The sequence below is a fragment of the Mytilus trossulus genome, unplaced genomic scaffold (assembly GCF_036588685.1).
Source record: "Mytilus trossulus isolate FHL-02 unplaced genomic scaffold, PNRI_Mtr1.1.1.hap1 h1tg000220l__unscaffolded, whole genome shotgun sequence".
NCBI lineage: Eukaryota > Metazoa > Mollusca > Bivalvia > Mytilida > Mytilidae > Mytilus > Mytilus trossulus.
Genome location: NW_026963313.1, coordinates 794,971 through 817,922, shown reverse-complemented (window position 1 = coordinate 817,922; position 22,952 = coordinate 794,971). Strand labels below are relative to the sequence as shown.

The 22,952-nt window shown below is 37.7% G+C and overlaps 1 protein-coding gene across 1 annotated transcript; it reads right to left on the bottom strand.

Annotated features, from left to right (window-relative positions):
- Positions 1-11,638: 11,638 nt before the first annotated feature.
- Positions 11,639-14,918, bottom strand: LOC134701126 (uncharacterized). The gene is made up of 5 exons (XM_063562270.1): positions 14,545-14,918; positions 13,709-14,232; positions 13,115-13,423; positions 12,556-12,610; positions 11,639-12,143 (listed from the first exon to the last, which is right to left on the bottom strand). The coding sequence occupies exons 1-5, from the start codon at positions 14,916-14,918 to the stop codon at positions 11,639-11,641; spliced, it is 1,767 nt and encodes a 588-aa protein (XP_063418340.1).
- Positions 14,919-22,952: the final 8,034 nt, after the last annotated feature.

The following is a 22,952-nucleotide window of genomic DNA, read 5'->3' as shown; positions in this document are numbered from 1 at the left end:
TCGATATCTATGGAGGGCTTGTATTGTCACTTTTCAGCTAGAAATTATCAAAATTTTAGGACAAAGGGCACAGGCCAATGGTGAGAGCCCCCTAATTGCTCAATCTTTCAAATATTATGCAGACATTTAGTCAATAGGTAGATACACACGTGACTAAAAGGAATTTGGGTAAACTTCCTGTCTTTAATGTTTACGGAGCGCCCAAAGTGCCAGTTGTATATTCAAAATAGATAGTGAAAAGCTACCTGAGACCGCTAAAATGAGGGTGAGACCCCCCTGGTCTTTCAATGTCCACAAAATTTAAGTAAATCATATACTCTGTATATGTATATATAAAGGTTATATCAGAAGGATTGCCCAGAATAATGTCATATTCGATATCTGTGGAGGGCTTGTATTGTCACTTTTCAGCTAAAAATTATCAAAATTTTAGGACAAAAGGCACAGGGCAATGGTGAGAGCCCCCTCATTGCTCTATCTTTCTAATATTATGCAGACATTTAATCAATAGGTCGATACCCACATGACTAAAAGGAATTTGGGTAAACTTCATGTCTTTAATGTTTACGGAGCGCCCAAAGTGCCAGTTGTATATTCAAAATAGATAGTGAAAAGCTACCTGAGACCGCTTAAATGAGGTTGAGACCCCCTCGTCTTTCAATGTCCACAAAATTTAAGTAAATCATAGACTCTGTATATATAAAGGTTGTATCAGAAGGATTGCCCAGAATAATGTCATATTCGATATCTATGGAGGGCTTGTATTGTCACTTTCCAGCTAAAAATTATCAAAATTTTCAGACAAAGGGCACAGGGCAATGGTGAGAGCCCCCTAATTGCACAATCTTTCTAATATTATGCAGACATTTAGTCAATAGGTCGATACACACGTGACTAAAAGGAATTTGGGTAAACTTCCTGTCTTTAATGTTTACGGAGCGCCCAAAGTGCCAGTTGTATATTCAAAATAGATAGTGAAAAGCTACCTGAGACCGCTAAAATGAGGGAGAGACCCCCTGGTCTTTCAATGTCCACAAAATTTAAGCAAATCATAGACTCTGTATATATAAAGGTTGTATCAGAAGGATTGCCCAGAATAATGTCATATTCGATATCTATGGAGGGCTTGTATTGTCACTTTTCAGCTAAAAATTATCAAAATTTTAGGACAAAGGGCACAGGGCAATGGTGAGAGCCCCCTCATTGCTCAATCTTTCTAATAATATGCAGACATTTAGTCAGTAACTAGATACACACGTGACTTAAAGGAATTTGGGTAGACTTCCAGTCTTTAATGTTTACGGAGCGCCCAAAGTGCTAGTTGGATATTCAAAATAGATAGTGAAAAGCTACCTTAGACCGCTTAAATGAGGTTGAGACCCCCTCGTCTTTCAATGTCCACAAAATTTAAGTAAATCATAGACTCTGTATAAATAAAGGTTGTATCAGAAGGATTACCCAGAATAATGTCATATTCGACATCTATGGAGGGCTTGTATTGTCACTTTTCAGCTAGAAATTATCAAAATTTTAGGACAAAGGGCACAGGGCAATGGTGAGAGCCCCCTAAATGCTCAATCTTTCTAATATTATGCAGACATTTAGTCAATAGGTAGATACACACGTGACTTAAAGGAATTTGGGTAGACTTCCTGTCTTTAATGTTTACAGAGCGCCCAAAGTGCCAGTTGGATATTCAAAATAGATAGTGAAAAACTACCCGAGACCGCTTAAATGAGGGTGAGACCCCTCTGGTCTTTCAATGTCCACAAAATTTAAGTAAAACATAGACTCTGTATATATAAAGGTTGTATCAAAAGGATTGCCCAGAATAATGTCATATTCGATATCTATGGAGGGCTTGTATTGTCACTTTTCAGCTAAAAATTATCAAAATTTTCGGACAAAGGGCACAGGGCAATGGTGAGAGCCCCCTCATTGCTCAATCTTTCTAATATTATGCAGACATTTAGTCAGTAGCTAGATACACACGTGACTTAAAGGTATGTGGGTAGATTTCCTGTCTTTAATGTTTACGGAGCGCCCAAAGTGCTAGTTGGATATTCAAAATAGATAGTGAAAAGCTACCTGAGACCGCTTAAATGAGGTTGAGACCCCCTCGTCTTTCAATGTCCACAAAATTTAAGTAAATCATAGACTCTGTATAAATAAAGGTTGTCTCAGAAGGATTACCCAGAATAATGTCATATTCGATATCTATGGAGGGCTTGTATTGTCACTTTTCAGTTAAAAATTATCAAAATTTTAGGACAAAGGGCACAGGGCAATGGTGAGACCCCCCTAATTGCTCAATCTTTCTAATATTATGCAGACATTTAATCAATAGGTAGATACACACGTGACTAAAAGGAATTTGGGTAGACTTCCTGTCTTTAATGTTTACGGAGCGCCCAAAGTGCCAGTTGGATATTCAAAATAGATAGTGAAAAGCTACCTGAGACCGCTTAAATGAGGGTGAGACCCCTTTCGTCTTTCAATGTCCACAAAATTTAAGTAAATCATAGACTCTGTATATATAAAGGTTGTATCAGAAGGATTGCCCAGAATAATGTCATATTCGATATCTATGGAGGGCTTGTATTGTCACTTTCCAGCTAAAAATTATCAAAATTTTCAGACAAAGGGCACAGGGCAATGGTGAGAGCCCCCTAATTGCACAATCTTTCTAATATTATGCAGACATTTAGTCAATAGGTCGATACACACGTGACTAAAAGGAATTTGGGTAAACTTCCTGTCTTTAATGTTTACGGAGCGCCCAAAGTGCCAGTTGTATATTCAAAATAGATAGTGAAAAGCTACCTGAGACCGCTAAAATGAGGGAGAGACCCCCCTGGTCTTTCAATGTCCACAAAATTTAAGCAAATCATAGACTCTGTATATATAAAGGTTGTATCAGAAGGATTGCCCAGAATAATGTCATATTCGATATCTATGGAGGGCTTGTATTGTCACTTTTCAGCTAAAAATTATCAAAATTTTAGGACAAAGGGCACAGGGCAATGGTGAGAGCCCCCTCATTGCTCAATCTTTCTAATATTATGCAGACATTTAGTCAATAGGTAGATACACACGTGACTAAAAGGAATTTGGGTAGACTTCATGTCTTTAATGTTTACGGAGCGCCCAAAGTGCCAGTTGGATATTCAAAATAGATAGTGAAAAGCTACCCGAGACCGCTTAAATGAGGGTGAGACCCCTCTGGTCTTTCAATGTCCACAAAATTTAAGTAAATCATAGACTCTGTATATGTATATATAAAGGTTATATCAGAAGGATTGCCCAGAATAATGTCATATTCGATATCTATGGAGGGCTTGTATTGTCACTTTTCAGCTAAAAATTATCAAAATTTTAGGACAAAAGGCACAGGGCAATGGTGAGAGCCCCCTCATTGCTCAATCTTTCTAATATTATGCAGACATTTAGTCAATAGGTCGATACCCACATGACTAAAAGGAATTTGGGTAAACTTCATGTCTTTAATGTTTACGGAGCGCCCAAAGTGCCAGTTGGTTATTCAAAATAGATAGTGAAAAGCTACCCGAGACCGCTTAAATGAGGGTGAGACCCCTCTGGTCTTTCAATGTCCACAAAATTTAAGTAAATCATAGACTCTGTATATGTATTTATAAAGGTTGTATCAGAAGGATTGCCCAGAATAATGTCATATTCGATATCTATGGAGGGCTTGTATTGTCACTTTTCAGCTAAAAATTATCAAAATTTTCGGACAAAGGGCACAGGGCAATGGTGAGAGCCCCTAATTGCTCAATCTTTCTAATATTATGCAGACATTTAGTCAATAGGTAGATACACACATTACTAAAAGGAACTTGGGTAGACTTTCTGTCTTTTATGTTTACACAGCGCCCAAAGTGCCAGTTGGATATTCAAAATATTTAGTGAAAGTTTCCTGAGACCGCTTAAATGAGGGTGAGACCCCCCTGGTCTTTCAATTTCCATTAAATTCAACCAAATCATAGATTTTATATATATAAAGATTGTATCAAAAGTGGAATGTTCTTGAACGGACTGTTTGCTGCAGATCAGATCAGACCAGAACCCTAGGCCTAGTAGAATCGATGACCTAGTTTAAAATACAAACCGTCACTATAGGTTGAAGGGAAAATATACAGACATTTATCACACACCTTCACACAGCTCACACAACCACCCCTTTTGATGTAAAATCCAGGTCCAAATGCATTGTTGATCGCTATTTCACACAGACAACTAAGGGCTCCAACACCTCATGCTGACATGAATTGTGTTCGCCAACATAGGAAAGGCTCGCATTGCCCTTTCCGCTAACATGGATAGGAATCCACTTTCTTTTTGAATGTTTTTCTTCAATTGGTTAGTGCTTTTTTCCACTAGAACCATTTTGTAGAAGCTTGGTGATCTTTTCAATCTGTCGCGGGGTAAGCAACATCTTGTGTTCACCATGCAGGTTTGTGTGGGATAAACGAATGGTGACCGGGAAACCTTTTTTGTCTGCTCTCTGTTATATTTAGATTGACCTTTTATAAATTTCAAACCGTATTTCGATAGACTATTTATTCATGCCTCGCGAAGATGGACGCGGATGGTGAGATGTTCTCTGCGGAGATTGTGGAGGATCGCCGTCTGGATTGGTGAGGTATGTCTGCATGCGATTGTTGGTTCTCAAGATCACGGGTAAGTACACGGGTTTGAATGATCTTTACCCCGGGATCGATTGCGGGGGGGGGGGGGGGGGAGCTTCAGATAGTGGACTGTTGGGAGCCGTGTATGTAGCTGCTATTGATGATGCCACTGTTCACCAGGATGCTGTTGATGCTTCTGATGCTAACAATGTATTCACCCTCTTTGTAACATTTGTTGCCCGATCAAATGTGTAGAGCTGTCGCTTAAATCCCAATGTGGTGTTCGATTCCTTAAATTGTAGTTGGGGGAGGGGGTTAAACTGAGTAAAAATGCGACTGTCGTTTCTAGAGACAAGGATGGAAAACCCTTGTTTTTGGTCATTGTTGTGGACGATTTGCTGCAGCAGTGTGGTGTCCATTTATTTATTAAAACACGACGTTCAACTACTGACCGACCGATTCGAACGGGAGGCCTAGGACTCCTACGGAGATTGGAAGTGCAAATGCTTCGGTGTTGGCGGGAACATAATGCTCGAATTCCGCTCGAGTCTGGATGTCCGCTCGGACTGATGACTTACATCGATGACCAACAGCGGCTAAATGTCAATGAAATCAGAGGGGTTGACATCACCGTTACTAAGGAGGGTGTCAATGTTGTAGAATTTCTTTCTGAAGTCTACATCCTCCTTGAACACTATGGCAACCTTGTTTTGTGAGAAAAAAAAACGGTATTAAAGTCGACGGCTGAGTAGCGTTCAGCTTTGAGGGTGACATGGATATTTTGCAATCGACAGCGATTGAACACGGAAGCATTATGGGTTTTGTCATTATCTCTGTCGGTTTGAAAGGCAACAATAATATATCTTGGTTTTTCGCGACCACTATTGGCAGCTAGGCGGCAGTTAAACTGTGAGGCTTGGGGAACGACTATGAAATCACACTGTCTCATGCGAAATCCACAGAGGATCGTGGATTTTTTCTGGATGGTTTTGTACAGTTGCATCTTGTTTTCGTCTGCAGGAGTGACGCTCCAGAGTTGGTAAGTTGGGCGCCGGCTTAAGGTTCGAATTCGTGAACCTAGTATTAATATTTTTGAAGACTTTCATCGAAGGTCAACTCTTCTGTGATTGTAAGGATGTCAGACATTATGTATTTATTTATAGCATTGGAGGAAGTTGGGATGGTACCGATGCCACGACCAGAGATGAAATTGTTGAACTGGGTTTTCATTGTACAAAAACTTTCATATTTACATTTAAAAAATTCACCATGACCATAATGCGATACTAAACTTCTATTAAACTGTGTATTGCTACAGAACCTTATCGTTTTTGATTTCAACCTTATCGGTAAATCAAAGCACTCAAAGTCCGCGTACACTACGAAAGGGACTCTCATCGGGTGGGTGTTGTTGACAAAAGTCAGCTGGTATGTCCCTTCTTTGGGAATCTCTGATCTTGGCTGCCTTGTGGTTGACGCAACACTCTTTGTTGGTTTCCAGAACTTCCTTGCTATAAACGTGGTTCAAGCACATGTTGCCTTGGATCAGCAGTAAGTTGAGTTCTCTCTCCCGCTGTTCACCAATGTTTGAAATGTGCAGCGGGTATACTTCACTAGCATCTATTCTAAATACATTAGCCGCCAGGGTGGAATTGGCCTTCTCAAATTAATTAATATCCTTAAGGCTTACCAGATTGAGCTCTGTGTAACCCTGTCCGTTTGTTTTTGGGTCTACCTGCAAGGTTTAAAGAATGGCCCACTTGAAACACTCCTCGTCGTTATTTTTCACATTGATTACAGCCTTCTTGTATTTGATCCACGCCAGCTAATCAATGTACTGTGACCTACCCAGCGGTCGTTGGTAATATTGACTTGAAATTTTACAATTGCTTTCGATGTCCAGTCACTTTTTTCAGAGGTCCACTGTGCAATCTTCTCTCCGACCTTTTCATCCATCTTCTCAAGGGTTTCAAGCAAGTCCGTGGTTGAGGGGAAATCTGGTTTCCCGAGTGAAAGTATCCCACGTTCTCATCATCCATCTTACCTGTTGGGTTAATCTTCACAGTGCAGCATCACATTGACTTGTTATCCTTTCAATCCCCAATCGTCTATTAGTTCCACTCTTGACATCTGAGAGACCTCAAGGAAGGTCTGCACATCCATGTCAATAATATTGGTCATCTTTCAGGTAGTAAATACATCTTTATTGTCTTTCTTCAGTGGATGTACCTCAATTTTATCCCCAATGATTTCCTATCTTCTCTGATCTGTTCCTGTAACTTATCCAGTAGTCGATCTTTCGACATCCTGCTAACCTCTATCAACTCATGCTGTTTGGCTTGGGTGATAATATCCTTCCTAGTATAGGGTTGGAACAACGCTAAAAAAATGTTGGTCTTCGTTCCAATCAACTGATCCAACTGATCCTTCCTCATCCGGGAGTACCATCGGCGGTGGTTCATTTTGGCAATACCACTCAGGGCTTTGACGTTTTCAACAACTAATTCCAGCTATTAATAGCTATTGGATCGATGTCTTAATCTTTATAACAATCCAAAATAAAATCAATTTGTTTCACCCAAAACCAATATCCACGATTAAATGGTTTTTAGACCCAGTTTTTGATCTTTCGATCCTATCGTCCATATCAAAATATATAAAATTCGTGGTAATCATACCCGGTGCGCCTGGTTTTTTTTTTCTCATCCTATAGCTCACAATTTGCCGAGCTCAATCGGTTTCTCTCTTTGTCAAGACGGTGGTCAGCTGCTTGTTTAATCTCTCACAACCCCAAGTGGGGATATGGTTGCCCCTTTCCAACATAAGTTTATAATTTCTGCATACCTATTAACTAAATGTCTGCTTAGTAATACAAAGATTGAGAGATTAGACGGCTATCACCATTGCCCTGTGCCCTTTGTCCTAAAATTCTTATAATTGTTAGCAGAAAAGTGACAATATAAGCCCTCCATATATATATATCGAATATGACAATATTCTGGGAAATCCTTCTAATACAACCTTCATATATACAGAGTCTATGATTTAATTAAATTTTATAGACATTGAAAGATCAGGAGGGTCTCACCCATTTTTAAGCGGTCTCAGGTAGGTTTTCGCTATATATTTTGAATATCCAACTGGCACTTTGGGCGTTCCGTATACATTCAAGACAGGAAATGTACCAAAATTCCTTTTAGTCTCGGTTGTATCTACCTGTTAACTAAATGTCTGCATAATATTAGAATCATTGAGAGATCAGGGGGCTCTCACCATCACCCTGTGCCCTTTGTCCTAATATTTGGACATTTTTTGACTGAAAAGTGACAATCTTAGCCCTCCGTAGATATTGAAGATGACGTTTTTCTGGAACCTCCATCTAATACAATCTTTGTATATACAGATTCAATGATTTGGTTGAATTTTATGGACATTGAAAGACCAGGGGGTCTCAACCTCATTTAAGCGGTCTCGGGTAGGTTTTCGCTATATATTTTGAATATACAACTGGCACTTTGGGCGCTCCGTAAATATAGAAGACAGGAAGTGTACCCAAAGTCCTTTTAGTCACGTTTGGATCTACCTATTGACTAAATGTCTGTTAAATATTAGAAAGATTGAAAGAGCAGGGGGCTCTCACCATCACCCTGTGCCCTTTGTCCTAAAATTTGGACATTTTTGACTGAAAAGTGACAATCTTAGCCCTCCGTAGATGTTGAAGATGACGTTTTTTTCTGGAACCTCCATCTAATATAATCTTTATATATACAGAGTCAATGATTTGGTTGAATTTTATGGACATTGAAAGACCAGGGGGGTCTCAACCTCATTTAAGCGGTCTCGGGTAGGTTTTCGCTATATATTTTGAATATCCAACTGGCACTTTGGGCGCTCCGTAAACATAGAAGACAGGAAGTGTACCCAAAGTCCTTTTAGTCACGTTTGTATCTACCTATTGACTAAATGTCTCTTAAATATTAGAAAGATTGAAAGAGCAGGGGGCTCTCACCATCACCCTGTGCCCTTTGTCCTAACATTTGGACATTTTTTGACTGAAAAGTGACAATCTTAGCCCTCCGTAGATATTGAAGATGACGTTTTTCTGGAACCTCCATCTAATACAATCTTTATATATACAGAGTCAATGATTTGATTGAATTTTATGGACATTGAAAGACCAGGGGGGTCTCAACCTCATTTAAGCGGTCTCGGGTAGGTTTTCGCTATATATTTTGAATATCCAACTGGCACTTTGGGCGCTCCGTAAACATAGAAGACAGAAAGTGTACCCAAAGTCCTTTTAGTCACGTTTGTATCTACCTATTGACTAAATGTCTGATAAATATTAGAAAGATTGAAAGAGCAGGGGGCTCTCACTATCACCCTGTGCCCTTTGTCCTAAAATTTGGACATTTTTTGACTGAAAAGTGACAATCTTAGCCCTCCGTAGATATTGAAGATGACGTTTTTTTCTGGAACCTCCATCTAATACAATCTTTATATATACAGAGTCAATGATTTGGTTGAATTTTGTGGACATTGAAAGACCAGGGGGGTCTGAACCTCATTAAAGCGGTCTCGGGTAGGTTTTCGCTATATATTTTGAATATCCAACTGGCACTTTGGGCGCTCCGTAAACATAGAAGACAGGAAGTGTACCCAAAGTCCTTTTAGTCACGTTTGTATCTACCTATTGACTTAATGTCTTTTAAATATTAGAAAGATGGAAAGAGCAGGGGGCTCTCACCATCACCCTGTGCCTTTTGTCCTAAAATTTGGACATTTTTTGACTGAAAAGTGACAATCTTAGCCCTCCGTAGATATTGAAGATGACGTTTTTCTGGAACCTCCATCTAATACAATCTTTATATATACAGAGTAAATGATTTGGTTGAATTTTATGGACATTGAAAGACCAGGGGGGGTCTCAACCTCATTTAAGCGGTCTCGGGTAGGTTTTCGCTATATATTTTGAATATCCAACTGGCACTTTGGGCGCTCCGTAAACATAGAAGACAGGAAGTGTACCCAAAGTCCTTTTAGTCACGTTTGTATCTACCTATTGACTAAATGTCTGTTAAATATTAGAAAGATTGAAAGAGCAGGGGGCTCTCACCACCACCCTGTGCCCTTTGTCCTAAAATTTGGACATTTTTTGACTGAAATTTTTTTTTTAGCTTTCCGTATCTATTTCTATTTATAGTTAAAAATATTTCTAGAGTTATTGGTTTTGCTTTTTGTCGTAAGAAACATTATACACAAAAGTACATCTTTGAAGTCGTTTTTATGACAAAACTCTATATTACATACAGACAAATAAGTCGCACGGAAAAGGGTTTATATTCGAGGACAACGAGAAAATGCGACAGCTTGAAAAGGTCATTTTAATGATTCCTACGTATCTTATCAGTCCTTTTGACTACGAAAATCGTGCTTTTTATAATTTCAAGTATTTAATTTTCTTATGATTTTTCACTAAATTTTGAATATCAAACTGGCTGCTAGCAGCCGGTTGGATATTGAATATCGAATAACGAATAACGAACCGGCTGCTAACTTCACATACATTGTTTTAGCTTATACTCGTACAAGATTTTTCGTATCGATTCGATCGGCGGTAAATAATCCGTTGTATGGAATTACGAATTCTTTCAAAAATCCTTGATTCGCCCCTGTTGTAGGCTATTCGAGGAGTTGTCCAGCATACAAAAATGATAGGGAGATATTTTTCAAGGAGATAAACTGTATTTGTCCTAATTTTATGCATCTTTCAAATGAGGCAAAATTTGTTTGGTTATTTACTAATGAAAATTTGTCTGTACTTAACTATTTGGGGAGCTATATTATTACATGTCTAGATGTTAGACGAAATGTTAATTAATGTATGTAATAACAATGATAATTGTAATGATTTTATGGTTCTGATCCTGCCTGGAATTTAATGTATATTATTTTTATAGAATGAAGATAATAACATCTTTCTGAACTTTTTTTAATGTTTCATTTTATTATATAAAAATGTTTTTCTGTTACAAATCATGGTGTATTGTTTTATGTGTACATGTTATGATGCCCATCAATGACCCTTGATTGGAATAATAAATATTCTTATTCTTATATTCTTATTCTTATTATTATGTCGTTATCACGAACATCCGTATCCGACGTTTTGATCGTTGAGTCGGAATTCACTCTTCCTCGGAGTAGAAGCTCTCTATCTGGGTTTAACCAGCAACTGAATTTTAAAGGGGAAACCATAGGTGCTTGAGGAAAGGATCCTGTAATGAGCCCCCCCCCCCCCTAGTCCCTCACCGTTATCATAAATCACAAATTTTTAAATATATATCACTTATGTGTACCATATATATACTAATATACCATATTTTTACTTTAAATATTCATGTTTACTATCAACGTGAATCTCGACTATAGAGCGAAACGATCCCTTTAGTCGAGATTCACGTTGATAGTAAAGAGGGGGGCAAGGGGTTTAACTGTTATGCTGTTATGGGGTAATTTATTTTTTTGTTATCTGTTATTCCGAAAATGTATTTGCTGTTAGCTGTTATTGTCTTATTCCTTGTTAGCTGTTATAGGACTTTTATTTTTATTATTATCTGTTATTGTGAGATTGTATTTGCTGTTAACTGTTATTGAAAATTTGAATGTTAGCATTTTGACAGCCAATCTTAAGTAGAAATTGAAGATAAGTGAACATTGTGACTTGGATAGAGAGTTGTCTCATTGGCACTCATACCGCATCCTCTTATAGCTATTGGGGTATTTCCACTGGTGATATATGGAGGTTACATATTTGTAGAAACTTTCCAGTATAAACAAACATCACATAAAAATTATTACACCAGGGTTTTCGATACCACAAACTAGTCAAAACATTTACTAAATTTTATCATCGATATAAAGACATCATTCGTAAATATAGCTCAACAGGCAAACTTCTTATACGTTCAGGCATTTCTTTTTCTTCTTTAATCCTCTTCGTGCGCATTTGCACATGAGGCCACCACCAAAGCCCTCCACTGTTGCCTGTCTTGTGCCTTTCTTTCTGCTTCTCCCCATGTCATTCCTATGATTCTCAGTTCACTCTCTATTGTGCGTCGCCATGTCTCTTTTTGTCTCCCTCTCTTTCTTTTCCCCTCTGCTGGTGTCCAACGAAGAGCTATCTTTGTAATGTCATCTTTGTCTTTTCTTAGAACATGGCCAATCCATTTCCATCGCCTTTCTTTAATTTCTGCTCTGATGTCTCTTTGAAAAGTTAGGTTGTAGAGGTCTTTATTACTGATGGTTTTTGGCCAGAAGATCTTGCAAATTTTACGAAGACATGCATTATGGAATGATGATAGTTTGTTGAAGTCAGATTTGATAACCCTCCATGACTCTGCACCATATAGCAAAACTGATTTCACATTGCTATTATAGATTTTGATTTTTGTGGACCTGGATATTGATGTTGCTTTCCATACTGTTCGTAGTCTGCAGAAAGAAGTTCAGGCTTTGTTGATCCTTGCCATAATATCTTTGCTAGTTCCATTGTCCTGACTGATATTGGTGCCAAGATAGGTAAAATTTTCAACTTCATCTATTTTATTCCCTTTTAGTGTTATTGGTTATTCTATATTTTTTTCATTTAGGCTTATTATCTTTGTCTTTTGTGTGTTGATCTTTAAACCTACAGATAGAGCAGTCGCATGTAGTCTTGATGTTTTGTTTTGCATGTTTGTTCTATTTGTTGATAAAAGGCATATGTCGTCTGCAAAATCTAGGTCTATAAGATTGTGTTCATCGACCATCTTATTCCAGTTGTTCTATTTCCAAGTGTTCTGCTAATGCACCAGTCGATGACAATGAGGAAAAGAAGGGGAGAGATGATGTATCCTTGTCTTACTCCAGATTGTACATTGAACCAGGTGGATTGGGTTCCATTGTGTAGGACATAGCATCTGTAGTTGTTGTAAAATAATTTGATCATGTTAATTATTTTATCTGGTATTCCGTATGTTCTCAATATTTTCCACATGCTATCTCTGTCCAAGCTATCGAAAGCCTTTTCAAAGTCCACAAAATTTATAATGATGTTGTGTTGCCATTCTATGCACTGCTCTATGATGTTTCTGAGTGTGAATATGTGGTCACTGCACCCTTTATTGGCTCTAAAACCTGCTTGTTCTTTCCGCAGTATGTCAACTAAAGCATCTATTATTCGCTTGGCAATAACTCTAAGGAACACTTTTGCAGGTACAGATAATAAAGATATACCTCTCCAGTTGTTGCAATTCTTCATATCACCCTTTTTTGCAAGCTTAACCAGTAGTCCTTCTTTCCAGTCTTCAGGTATAACTTTTCCTCCCATATTCTACTAAATATTGTGTGTACTATTGATGCCGTTGTGTCTACATCTGCCTTAAGGAGTTCTGCACTGATATTGTCTACTCCAGCTGACTTACCATTTTTGAGCTTGCAAAGTGCTTTCTTAATTTCACCAAGTTCAAATTTTTCTTCTGATATGTCCATTTCCATTTTCGCCTCGGTGTTATCAAATTGAGCTGGTATGTCTGGTGGTTCTCTGTTTAAAACTTCCCGAAAGTTCTCTGCCCATCTCTCAAGTTTTTGTGCCTCAGATGTTAAAACCTCTCCATTTTTGCTTAAAACTGGTGTGTCATTGTTGTTACTTTTCCCACATAGCTGTTTGGTGATCTTATATACAGTGCTTAGTTCTCCATGTTTGCACGCCTCTTCTGCTTCATTGGCCAATCCTTCAATATATTGCAGTTTGTCTTATTTTGCTTTTTTCTTAACTTCTTTATTAAGCTCAGAGTATTCTATTTGTAGCTTTTCTTTCAACCTTTCTGATCTTGCCTGATTGCACTTACTTTTTGTAGATCTTCTCTTTTCTATAACATTCCAGGTTGAATCTGAAATCCACCTTTTCCTTGTCCTGTCTCTAAGTCATAGTACATTCGCAGCTGTATCACTAAACATAGTTATTACTTTGTTCCAATAGATATAGGAAGATGTGGTGTGAGTGCCAATGAGACAACGTTCATTTAGATCAGGACCAATGTTGTCGTTATTTTCTCTGATATTTTGTAGTGTTTGGTATTGGTTTCTTATGCTGATGTTGAATTTTTGTCTTATCTGATTGTCTTTGAGGCGGTGCATGTTATATGCTTTTCTGTTATGCTGTGGTCTGACTACCTTTCTCAGTTTAAGTTTTATCTTTCCAAGTTGAAGGTGATGGTCACTTTCACAATCTGCTCCCCTTTTGACACAGACATCCATCAGAGACTTTCTCCATCTTTCATTTACAATTATGTGGTCTATCTGGTTTTGATCTCTGCCATTTGGTGAGTTCCAGGTAAGTTTGTGTATGTCCTTGTGTGGAAATAAGGATCCTCCAATAACTAAATCATTTAAGCCACATAAATCTACTAAGAGTCCACCATTTTCATTGCATTCTCCACAACCATGTCTGCCCATTATTCTTTCTTTACATGAGTTGTCTGCTCCAATCTTAGCGTTGAGATCACCAATTACAAGACATAAATCATGTGCTGGTACTTTACTGTCAAGCGATTGTAATTTGTCATAAAACTTATTCTTGTCCTCAATACTAGCTTCGTTGGTAGGTGCATAGCATTGAATCAATGTTAGTTTTGAAAATTTTCAGTAGAATCTTGCCATAATTAGCCTTTCATCAACTGGTTACCATTCTAAAAGAGCTCTTTTTGCTTCTTTACTCAAAACTAAAGCAACTCCTTCATAGTGTTTGTTGTCTGTTCGGCCTGAGTACAGTATGGTCTCACCTGTGTCAGTTGTAATCGATCCGTTGTTTAACCATCTACATTCACTAACACTAAGTATACTAATGTTATACCTTCTCATCTCATTGACAACTTGTGCTGTTCTCCCGGTCTCATACATGGTCCGCACATTCCATGCCCCTATGCTGAGAACATTTTTTGGCGTTAGGAGTCCACACTTCTTGGCCCTAGCTGCATTTCTGCTTTCAATAGACACATTCATTGAGTCATCTGTATGACGTATGTCCTCGTTCACGCAATTCAGTGTTTCTTTTGGTGTGGTTTCCGTAATCAGCTTTTTTTTACTCTGCCTGGTGATTAGCCATGCGAGAAATCTACTGCCTGCAGGATAGAGTTTTGCTGTCTGTGTTTTCCTTCCCATAGACGATTGCCAACCATGGCTGACGGGTTCCATCTTCCCGGCTTTTTTTTCTGGGTCTGCTCCCATAGCCTTTGGTCTTCCCAGATCTAACCACAAAGCAGTTGTACTATTTACTCATAGTTGGGACAAGGTTGATGAGTGCAAGGGCGTGTCCACACGCCGATGGGCCTACACACTGCATCTCTAGGGCCCTTGTTGCTCCGAGATCCTCTACAATAATGCCTAGGATGCACGATCATAGTTACCATGTGCTGTCGCGAGGAGGCATTGTAGAAGTCTTGAATAGTGTAGAGGCTATGTACTGGCAGGAAAGACTTACGCACTCGGCTTTCTTTTCACCTACAGAGCAGGCTAGCCAGCGGTGATAAGGAGCCTATGGCTCCAACCACACTAGACGCTTACACAATCCTGTGGTACAAACCACCAGCCCACAATTTCAGGCATTTCACATACAATATTTTATGGAAATATTCTTTATAAAGCACAAGGGTGTCAGTATTCACCTCAAAAACTTTCAAAACCTTAGAATAGACTTATTGAGAAAGGATATAATTACGATACTGTTGTCAAGTCATTAAAGATTGCATATTTTGGCGTTAATATTGAGTCACCGATAAGGACTTGCGTCGGAACTAAACACATTTATTCTAAAAACAGTTGTTTGCATGACACGGCTCATATATGGTATGATGGTATGATACTAAACCCTTAACGGGAAGGATTGTGCCTGATGTTCATATGATGAAATCATAATCTTTCAGTCAGTTAAATTGAAGTCTGGAGCTGGCATGTCAGTTAACTGCTAGTAGTCTGTTGTTATTTATGTAATATTGTCATTTTGTTTATTTTCTTTGGTTACATCTTCTGACATCAGACTCGGACTTCTCTTGAACTGAATTTTAATGTACGTATTGTTATGCGTTTACTTTTCTACATCGGTTAGAGGTATAGGGGGAGGGTTGAGATCTCACAAACATGTTTAACTCCGCCGCATTTTTGCGCCTGCATGTCCCAAGTCAGGAGCCTCTGGCCTTTGTTAGTCTTGTATTATTTAAATTTTAGTTTATTGTGTACAATTTGGATATTATTATGGCGTTCATTATCACTGAACTAGTATATACTTGTTTAGGGGTCAGCTGAAGGACGCCTCCGGGTGCGGGAATTTCTCGCTACATTGAAGACCTGTTGGTGACCTTCTGCTGTTGTTTTTTATTTGGTCGGGTTGTTGTCTCTTTGCCACATTCCCCATTTCCATTCTCAATTTTATCACATAAACATAAATCAGTGAGGTCCAGGACCATTCCAGTACATATTATTATTATTCTCAAGTTGTAATAAATTCCATTGTCTGCATGTGAACATGTTTTTAGATGTATAACTTGGTATACATATAATTTGTACAAAACATGTGTACGAATTATAGTTTGTATTTTGACTTTGTACACAGTTTTACTTCAAATTATTATTTGTATTTTGACTTTGTACACATTTTTATGCCCTACCTACGATAGTAGAGGGGCATTATGTTTTCTGGTCTGTGCCTCCGTTTGTTCGTTCGTTCGTCCGTCTGTGCGTCCCTCTGTGCGTCCGTTCGCTTCAGGTTAAAGTTTTTGGTCAAGGTAGTTTTTGAAGAAGTTGAAGTCTAATCAACTTGAAACTTAGTACACATGTTCCCCATGATATGATCTTTCTTATTTTATTGCCAAATTATAGTTTTGACCCCAATTTCATGGTCCGACCACTAAACATAGAAAATGATAGTGCAAAGTTCAGGTTAAAGTTTTTGGTCAAGGTAGTTTTTGATAAAGTTAAAGTTACATCAACTTGAAACTTAGTACACATGTTCCCTATACTATGAACTTTGTAATTATAGTTCCAAATTATAAGTTTGACCCCAATTTCACGGTCCACTGAACATAGAAAATGATAGTGCGAGTTTGGCATCCGTGTACAATGGACACATTCTTGTTTGTACAAATAACAATTTCAATTTGTACAAAATTTAACTAAAATCCACTTATAACTTTTACAATAACTTTATTAACCTTATGTTGTACTGTTATATAACTGTCCAAGTTGAGGGGAGGGTTGGGCGCCATCTAACAGGTTTAACCCCTCCGCATTCTGTATATGCCTGTCCCATTTCAGGAACCTGTAATTTAGTGGATGTTGTTTGTTGCTAAGTTTTTTGTTCATTATTTTGTAGATGAGTTTTCTCGTTTGAATTGTTTTGTATTTCTCATTTCAATCTGGCTATGCAGTATGGGTTTGCTCATAGTCGAAAGCGGTATGATTAGCTACATTTCTGTGTCTTTTTGTCTCTGTTGGAGAGTTGTCTCATCGGCAATCATACCACATCTCCTTTTATACTTATTTACAAAATATAAAAATAGTTTAAGTATGTGAGTGAAATGTTGCCTTTTGTTAATTACACAACAGCTCTTGCTTTAATCATTTACATTTAGAAGTGCTACTCCTCTTTGTATATACATGAAAGAGGACCCTGACTACCAAAATTTAAAAAAAAACCTTTTTAACTGCTTCACATAGTGAAAGTTGATGCTCAAGAACCATTGCTGCAAATAAAGATGTGTCTGCAATTTAATTTCTTGACAAATATCCTTTTAAAAATCTAACAGTTGTTCCAATGCAGTACCCAAATTCTTCATATTTAATAATTTCACATAAGATGCATGATTGGTGTACACGTTTCACTAGGTTTCATCCAAATTGTCACTCGGGCTAATTTCTATTATGCTATCAGAATAGTCACTTGAGCTAATTTCTATTTCTACTAGAACACACCCACGAAATCGCGGGCATTTAGTACTTGATTGAAAGTATGTAAACTGTTGTAGGATGAATTTTTGTAAAATAATTTATGTCTGGAGAATTTTAGAAAAGTATCAAAAGTCATATAGTACTTGGAGACAGGACAATTATTTTAAGCGCTCTCCCTTTTTTCCAAAGTCTTTTATTCATGTTATTTAATTATTGATTTTTTCTGTTAAAATCCATGAATTTCGCGTTTCTGTAAACATAGGACTCGGTTTTTTTATCTATATGTTTTTTCAATCTCTTTTTCGTATTTCCTGTCTATGTGTATAAAATTATTAACTTTTTTTAACGTTGGCATCAATATTTCTTTGTTTTCTAGCAATATGCAGTTTACTATCCATATCCGTATACAGAAAAATCCTTTGATTTATAGACAGTAATCTGCACATTGCTAAAAAAAGCAAAGAAAATCCACTAACCGAGTCCCTGTGAGAGGGTCCCCATATATCTCTAGGTCCTTATAACCAGTTATACATGTATAATAAGATCTACTGTATTGGTCCTGGACCGACTGATTTTAAGATTTCATTTACTGTTATCTGTTATCATCCCTTTTCAATTCCTTGTTATCTGTTTTTAGCCAAATCAATTTACTGTTTTGCTGTTATTTGAACCCCCCTTGTCCCCTCAGTAAACATGCATATTTAAAGTAAAAATATGGTATATTAGTATATACTAGAACACACCCGTGATATCGCGGGTCCGTGACTGAATTAAGGTATATAACTATGCGCAAGCCTTATTTTAGTATTAGTATTGTCATCTGATAAAGTCATGCCGAATCATAAGATACACAGTTTTTCTCTGCTTTCAAATCTTTCTGTTTGAACCCGTCGAACTGGAACTTATCAATTATTGGTAATATTAATTATTTAGAAAACAAAAGGTCCTGGAACGGAGTATTTTTTAATCAACAACATTATCCTATATTAGTTATAAATAAAGATGAATTCTTTGATTCGCTGTTTTACGTCGTGCATGTATGCCCACTAACAAATTGAAAACTGTTCCTCATTTTTAGTTTTGTTATCTTAGAAAGTCTTACTGATTAAAATACTAAAATAGGTAGCTATTTGACAATTTAGAAGTGTCAACCCTGTGATTATGACCCGTGTTAGGCCGTGTATATAGCATATTAACCCTGAATACACCGTTTGGTAGTGCGCCTGTCAGATGCGGAACGTACAGATTAGGTAATAGGTAACAGGTGAATATACTATTGGTATCGGTATCGGACTCAACCCGGAACTTCTTAATTATTGGCAATCTTAATTACGTGGAAAACAAAAGGGCCTGAAGTGGTGTAATTTTCAATCTACACCTTTGTACTATATTAGTGATATATAAAGTTGAATTCTTTGATTCGTCGTTTTTACGTGATGACGGCTGAAAAATTGGACTTCGTAATTTTAGTATTATAGATAGATAGATAGATAGATAGATAGATAGATAGATAGATAGATAGATAGATAGATAGATAGATAGATAGATAGATCATAGATATAGATATGGTATATATTTTAAAATCTGAGATTTATGATAATAAGGGGGAGGGACTAGGGGGGGGGGGGGGCTCATTACAGGATCCTGTCCTCAAGCACCTATGGGTGAAACCAGTCTTTTTTTTTTATTTATCGTTATATATATATATATCTTTCTATCTATCTATACTTCTGCGTCAGTATCAAATCTATACTATTAAACGAGAAGACCTCATTTTGGGTGTCGCTTAATTCTCTTCTTTCCACAATAAATTAATCTTCATGCCTCTGTGTCCTATGGGTACAGTGCATAATCGCATTTGTCATCCATTCATATGATTATTCGGATTGAGTTATTTTGTGTGAAAAACGAGAAAAAAGACGTCCGAATATGTTTCCGTCATTGGGCGAAATTTTAAGTCAGATTAGACTTCCGGTTTGCGTTTTTCTGTATACTTTGAACATACATTAATACTACGAATACAGTGTATTTTCTGTCTTATGTCCGTCATTGGACGAAATTGAAGTCAAATTAGAACCCCGGTTTGCGTTTTGCTTTTTACTTTGAAACAAATTAATATACTACGAATAAAGTGTATTTTTCTGTCTGTTAGAATTTTCAAGTTCACTATCCACGGCAGTCACAGGGTTTATTTAAAAGAGAGGGTCTGCATAATCAATCGATGACCGCTGTGAACCAATTATTAAACTGTTATTGAATGTAAAAAGTAAATACACTTTCGGGACGTCTGGAACGGGTGTTTTTAAGATAGAAATTTCAGGATTGACCCTTTCGGGATCCGGGATTTCTTTTTTCGAATTTCGGTATGTCGAGATATTTTATTCGTATAATTAATTCAGATTGTGTGCTGGTGGTGTTGCCACAGGTTTGTGTATGCGCCTAGTGCAGTTGGGAGTCATAGACTCTTAAACTGCCGCTGGATAGCTTATATTCATAGGTGAAAAGAAAGCCGAGTGCGTAAGTCTTTCCTGCCAGTACATAGCCTCTACACTAAAAAGGCTTCTACAGTGCCTCCCCGCGACAGCACACGGTAACTAGGACCTTGTGTCCTAGGCCTCACTGTAGAGGATCTCGGAGTAGCAAGGACCCTAGAGATGAAGTGTGTAGGCCCACCGGCGTGTGGATACGCACTAGCACTCATCAACCTTGCCCCAGCTATGTCAGCTATGGGTTAATTGCCGGCTAGATGAAAGTCGTCAGCCTTGAAAGGCAATTCATATAGGAGAAGAAAACTCTGATATAAAATACCGGGTAGATTTGACTCGTCAGCCTTGGTCGGCAATGGATCTATAGGAAAGAAACATTGAGTAAAGATTCTCTGGTTCTCCAGGTTGGGGATTGAGCGATAGGCCAACAACCTATCCTTATAAAAAACATTAAAGTTACAGAAACGCGAAATGGAAGAACGACTTTTCTGATGGGAAATACCGAGGTGAGACCAGAAGCAGAAATCAGTTAGAAGGTTTAATGAATGATGTTGGCCAAACCCAGAATCAATTGGAAGCAAACATCAGGAGAGAACCTTTGGTTCACCAAAGAAAACAGATCAAGGTCGGATGCTGGAATGTTAGAACAATGTATGCACCTGGAAAGACATACCAGGTAGTAAATGAAATGAACAACTATATATGGAATTGATGTATTGGGTATTAGTGAATGTCGTTGGACCGGAACAGGAAAGATCAACCTCAGAGGTGGTGAGACTATGCTATACTCAGGACAAACAGAAAGACATGAGTATGGAGTAGCACTTATTATATCAAAAGCAAACAGAAAAACACTCATGGAATGGAAACCTATTAATGAAAGAATGATAACAGCTCGATTTTTTTTCTAGACATATAAAGTTGACCATAATACAGTGTTATGCACCAACGAATGACGCTTCTGATGAAGTAAAAGAGGAATTCTACCAAACCTTGAACGATGTAACAGCAAAAGTTCATAAACATGATATGATAATTGTAATGGGTGACATGAATGCAAAGATAGGATCAGATAATGTTGGATATGAAGATGTAATGGGGAAGAACGGGTATGGTGTTATCAATGAGAACGGAGAATTATTTCGGGATTATTGTTAGACAAACAACATTGTAATTTGCTCCAGCATATTCCAACATAAAGATATTCATAAATATACATGGACGTCACCAGACGGAAACATCAAGAATCAGATTGATCACATCACGATTGACAAAAGGTTTAGAAGATCTATGGAATATGTAAGGTCATATAGAGGTGCTGATGTTGGTAGTGATCATGAACTACTTATATCCAGAGTTAAACTTAAACTGTGTAGACAGAGAGTTTAAACTGTGTAGACAGAGAGTAAATCAGGGATAGAAGAGAAGATATGACACAGATAAGCTAAAGATACCAAAAGTTGCACAAGAGTTCAAACTGGGGTTAAGGAACAGATTTCAGATATTGGGAGAAACAGAAGGCATAGAAGAACAGTGGCTAGATATCAAACAAGCAATATGTGAGGTTGGTGAACAAACACTGGGATTTAAAGACAGGAAACAACCCGAATGGATTACTACCAACAGTATCCATAAAATCCAAGAACGTAGACAGATAAAACAAAAAATCAGTGCTACAAGATCACAAAGACAGAAAGAAAAGCTTGAGAAAGATTATAAGGATAAGAACAAGGAGGTAAAATTTAGTACAAGAGATGATAAGAGAAAATATATTGATAATATTCCAAAAAGTGCAGAAGAGGCAGCAAATAGAGGAGAGCAGAACAAGCTTTATATGCTGAGTAAGAAAATTTCCAACAGCAGCATGAGAGGGAACAGACCTGTAAAGTCAAAAGAGGGACATATAATAACCAACGAGAAGGAACAGTTAGAGAGATGGAAAGAACACTTTGAAGAGATTTTAAATGCGAAAGATCCACCAGTACTAGCCGATATTCAGCCTTCAGATGCTGTCGATATGAATATTGAACCACCAACCATAGAAGAGATAATAAAGAGTATAAAGGCACTCAGTAATGGTAAGGCTCCAGGTATTGACAACATACAAGCTGAACTGTTGAAAACTGATGTAGGCACAATAGCAAAAGTCTTTTGCCATTTAGTTACAAAAATTTGGAACCGGGAAGAAATACCAACAGACTGGCAAAAAGGAATTATAATCAAACTCTCAACAAAAGGAAATTTAGAAGAGTGTGAAAACTGAAGAGGAATAACCTTACTATCTGTACCTGGGAAAGTCCTCTGCAGAATCATCATCAACAGAATTAAAGATGCTATTGACAACATACTGCGTAAAGAACAAGCTGGCTTCCGAAGAGGTCGAGGCTGTATCAAACAAATATTCATCCTTAGAAATATTATAGAACAATGCATTGAATGGAACAGCCCCCTATTTATCAACTTCATCGACTTCAGAAGAGCATTTGACACTATCCATCGAGAAACCTTAAAAAAGATCATGGCAAACTATGGAATCCCAGGTAAAATAATCAGGATGGTACAAGCATTTTATGATCACTTCAGTTGTGTAGTCGAACATGAGGGTAAACATTCGGAATGGTTCCACATTAAATCAGGAGTCAGACAAGGGTGTGTAATGTCTGGATTCCTTTTCTTACTGGTTATAGATTGGACAATGAAGCAAACAACACAGAAAAAGCGAGGTATCAACTGGGGAAGACTAGAGGTATTAGAAGATCTTGATGTTGCAGATGATATTGCTCTCCTATAAGCAACAAGAACACAGCTGCAAGCTAAAACAGATGATATACAA